General features: G+C 34.3%; 1 protein-coding gene across 2 annotated transcripts; it reads right to left on the bottom strand.

Moving 5' to 3' along the window:
- Positions 1 to 1,556: 1,556 nt before the first annotated feature.
- On the bottom strand, positions 1,557 to 4,082 carry LOC135119724 (short transient receptor potential channel 4-like). Of its 2 annotated transcripts, XR_010278350.1 has the most exons (4): positions 3,787 to 4,082; positions 1,961 to 3,738; positions 1,798 to 1,905; positions 1,557 to 1,745 (listed from the first exon to the last, which is right to left on the bottom strand). XR_010278350.1 is itself a non-coding variant. In XM_064044118.1 (3 exons), the coding sequence occupies exons 1-3, from the start codon at positions 3,986 to 3,988 to the stop codon at positions 1,579 to 1,581; spliced, it is 2,310 nt and encodes a 769-aa protein (XP_063900188.1). In that variant the 5' UTR covers positions 3,989 to 4,082; the 3' UTR covers positions 1,557 to 1,578. The 2 variants fall into 2 exon arrangements, 1 of the variants encoding a protein (XP_063900188.1); XM_064044118.1 differs by having other exon boundaries at positions 1,798 to 3,738.
- Between the last annotated feature and the right edge of the window lie 306 nt (positions 4,083 to 4,388).

Below are 4,388 nucleotides of genomic sequence, written 5' to 3' on the forward strand. Positions count from 1 at the left end.
AGCTGACGTCATCAATTTTTTGGAGGGGATAAGTAAATATATTTTGATTAAAAATTTATCAAGCTTATCATAACTGTAAACCATGTGCAAGATTTGAAAGCATTCGGTTTTGCAGATTCAAAATAAAATAGCAAAATGTTGTTTCATAATTTTGATTTTTTTTTCCGAAAATCTACATGTGTAGGACTATGTTATTTTATACAATTTAAAGTCCATTTACTATGTACTATATTGTGTGACGTCATCGCATTAGTGGTGGGGATGATTAGACAAATTTTAGTTAGCGTTTTACGAACTACATGATATTCCTAAGTACAAAATTTCACAATAATCGGTCCAGTACTTTCGGAAATTTTCTGTCTAATAAAAATCCGAGACGGCAGACAGACGGACAGACGGACAGACAGACGGAAACGGGAGACCTATTTCTTCGTTCTCTAGGGGTCATGAAAGGTCGAGAAAACGTAAAAGTAGAGAGAGGGCCAACGGATTCGATTACAATACTTTCTTTGCTTACGCTGGGGAGGTAAAAACACACCGTGAAATCTTGCATAATAAAACGTTAAACTAACAAATTAACTACCTAGTTTTTATTTTTTATGAACAAGAATCTACAGCCTATGAAATTTGAATTATTAGTGTACTACTTTCGATTACCATTAAAAATTTGATGATTGATGTATAGATTTTACAATATTTTGGAAACTACAAAACCGATTACTCTGAAATTTTTTGTACACGCTTTAAGGTTATCGTGAACATAGTACGAGTAGGTACCTAAATATTTAATCAGAACTTATTCCTCTAAAATGAACACTACAAAAAATACTATGGTTCTATAGATGCAAATTCTGGGAACACCTATCAAAACTGATCCTTACTAAGAGTTGTTAACGTCATCGTAAATTTTATTAAGAAAATCTGACATGCAACCTCTAGCTTAAATTAAGTATTTTCGTTAGATATTAATTCAGGCCATCATATTGATCATATAAAAATTTTAACAGTTTTAATTCATTGCTCTAAATCGAGATATAATGTGCGATTTTTGATAAAAAATCTATACAATTTTGATTCTACAAATTGAAAATATTTGTAACTGAACATTAATAAAAAAAAATTGTCAAACATATCAGGAAATCGAAGTTTAAAATAATTAACAGTATAACAATCGAATTTCGACTGTTAATGGATAATGGATGATTCACAAACTTCTAAATGTCACGAAGTTTAGTAACCTCAAGTTTTAACTAGGAAGTGCCAAGAGTATATTAAACTATTATAGAGGAATGATAGAAGTTCTGTGATCAAGTTGCAAATTCGATTAAATGCTTAATTAAAGCTTATAATATGCTAAGTTGTGGGAGAGTTGTAGATGGTGCAAAATTAATATGAAAATAAACAAAACTTAACTGTTTTTTTACACCTGTATAAAGAAAATTTTGTGTGCACCATGTGTAAAATGTGTGCTTTTCGTTCTACAACCCATCACCATTTAAATCTCAAAAAACTTAATCTTTCATAAAAATCCTACAATAATGAAAACCTGATCAATATTTTCAAACTTTTATTCTAAAATTAAGGCCCCCTTTCAAAAATGTCGGTAACTATTTGTTTAATGTCTGCAACATCTAACTTGAGAGTTTCTAAGTCACCTTCAGGACTAGTGGCAGAATCTTTTTCTCTGAAATATCGCTGAACTAACTGGGACATCAGCGCCGGATAGTCATTCTTTTTTTCCTCTTCTGTCATAACAAGAACGATTTAAAATTTATAATTTAACAAAAAACAACAAACCTCTTGGATCAACTTTTGGAGTTTGAAACCATTCCATAAAAGTGGTTATTCCGCCAGGTGTCGGTATTAAATTTAACGGTGGAGGAAGTGTAGACTGCAGCATATATTCTAAATAAAAATCTGTTTTACCAAAGGTCCATTCAACATCAATATTATCCAAAACCCTTTGAAAAGTAGAAGACATGGTGGCAATCAACATGTTCAGGATCATTATAACCGTCAGTACTTCAAAGAGCGCAAATGCTATGTATCCAATAGCTTCCGTGAACAGGTGCTTGTTTATAATTGTGGTATTTTCAGTCTCTCCTGGTAAGTTTTCTATAATTACGTCGGCAGATTCTAAAGGCGCCATGCAAAAAAGAGCCCAGAAAAATGTTTTTAGAGTAGTACTAACATCTATGAACGAAGATGTTTGCGCAGTTTTTATTTGATTGGAATCAACCTGAACCATACCGTCGTAGTAGTTATAAAATCTGCACATCCCAGCGGTAAAAGAAATGATAATTATTATGAATATGGTAATATATTTCGCCATATCGCTGCACATTTTTCCTAGGGATATTTGTAAAGGTCCTAAATAGTAATTTAATCGACAGAAAAACATCAATCTAAAGAAAGTCATTATAGTTGCAACAGCGAAGCAACCTTCTGCTATCAAAATTGGATCGAGGTGGTGCCAATACTTTCTCTCCAAATCTATTTGGTCGTTGCTTAAAGCATCTAAATAAGAAGCTAACCAAAAAACGAACGTTAGGAGAAAGAAAGTGTTTGAAATAACAGCGTGCCAGTTCCAGAGGTATTTAAAATATCGTTTGGGCCCTTGAATGAGGCACATTCGTATTATACCCCAGCAGTTGCCCACAACAAATATCATTATAGCAGGTTCTAGGCCACTTGAAGGGGGTAAACGTTTCTGATTTTCTTTGGACATGTTGGACTCGATGAAGACGACTATGAGGAAAACGATATATGCTGCTGCATGGTTGATCATTCTGTTAAGTGGGATGCTCCAGTGGGCCACCATCTGGTGTTTAGGAAGAACTATACACATGACTGTTATAACTGGAAGTAAAAGTATTCGGAAAATGGGATAAATTATTTTCGCTGGTATTGGTTTCAAGTTGTAGTCGTACCAGTTACCGCGCCATATGTTTTCTACCACATGTTGAGTGTGAGCATGAGCTATGAAGAACTTTTGTTTGTAATCCATTGCTAGAACTAATCTAGGGTACGTAAAAATTCCAGGGTTCTGAATACCAGATTTCTGACTTAAAACAATTTCAACTTCACCAGAGTTTCTACAATTTCCTACAAGTTCTACAGCAAAGTTGCTAACCTCTTGAGCTAATTCTGTGTAGTTATTTCTAAATTCTGGAACGTACTTTGCACACTGTCTCAGTTCGGTGGATAACTGAAAACTTGTCAGGATTGGATCACGTGAAGAATGACAAATATAAGCTGGATTGCAAACCGATCTATATAAGTTTAATCTTAACTGTTCAGCATGCAAGAGATCATCTCTGTCTAACTGAGCTTTACAATCTACACACCTACATGTAGGAGAGTGAGGCTTACTTATAGTGTGCCCTCTGTCTATCAACATTTGAATAATTTCATAATGACCACACTGAGCAGCAAGAATCAACGGAGTGATATAATCAGCATAATCAGAACTATGAGTAACCCCAACGTATTCCAGACTAGGCGCTATCATTCTTTGTTTATCCAGAAGCATCTCTAATATTTTCGGCTGATTGTCTCTAATGGCATGAAGTACACAATCGCCAATTTCAATGTTAGGCTGAGAGAGTAAAAACTCCACCATAGCGTCCGATTTGCTTTGAACAGCGATTAATAAACCTGACACTCCTTGAAAATTCACGCAATTTATGTTGAAACCGGGATTCTCATTGAGAAAATCACTAACGGCGACAACGTCCCCTGAAAAATTAGGGATTTACAAGGATTACGGTCTTGTCTAATGAATACCTGAGTGAACTAGTTCAAAAAAGCGCTTTTCAGACTCTTGGAGCTGAGGGAGTAAAATACTGGGACGAGGCATGAGCATTTCATCGTCTTCCTCTAATCTCCTGTAACCCATTCGATTCTGTCCTCTGGAAAACAAGCTAGGCATGGGAGGCGGCGGCGGAGGGGCCAGGCCTGTATTGGGGTTTTCAGGATCTTGGGCCATTTCAGAACGGAGTAAAGCAAAATATAATTATAGTAAAATTAATGTAGAAACTTAAATATGACGTGTAAAAAGAAAAAAGTCAAACGATGACACTGACGTGATAAATGCCTTGTAGATAATATCTAGGTATCAAACAGGTGTCGTAGATAGGTTGAGAATTATTGCTCATTGAAAAAATAAAAATAAAGAATAGTTGACTTGTTTTAGTAAAAATAAGTAAGACACCACTCAAAAATCGTTAGTTTTCGTATCATGGATGTTTAAAAATTTTTGGTAGGTAATTTTTTTATTTATTTTATTTTAATTATCCTGAAGTTAATAATACCTATTATAATTATCAAAACTTTTTTTTAACTCGCTCCATATGTATCAAATGTATCAAAACTTATCTATGTAAAGA

The sequence above is a fragment of the Zophobas morio genome, unplaced genomic scaffold (assembly GCF_036711695.1).
Source record: "Zophobas morio isolate AGI-343-1 ecotype UQ-CSIRO unplaced genomic scaffold, CSIRO_AGI_Zmor_V1 ptg000005l, whole genome shotgun sequence".
Classification (NCBI taxonomy): Eukaryota; Metazoa; Arthropoda; class Insecta; order Coleoptera; family Tenebrionidae; genus Zophobas; species Zophobas morio.

Excerpts from the sequence above, each read along its gene's own strand:
- LOC135119724 (XM_064044118.1), bottom strand. The coding sequence starts at position 3,988 with ATGGCCCAAGATCCTGAAAACCCCAATACAGGCCTGGCCCCTCCGCCG. Across the intron at positions 3,739-3,786 it reads TTTTGAACTAGTTCACTCAG|GGGACGTTGTCGCCGTTAGT; the intron begins GTATTCATTAGA and ends CTAATTTTTCAG. Across the intron at positions 1,746-1,797 it reads TCCAAAAGTTGATCCAAGAG|AAGAGGAAAAAAAGAATGAC; the intron begins GTTTGTTGTTTT and ends TTGTTATGACAG.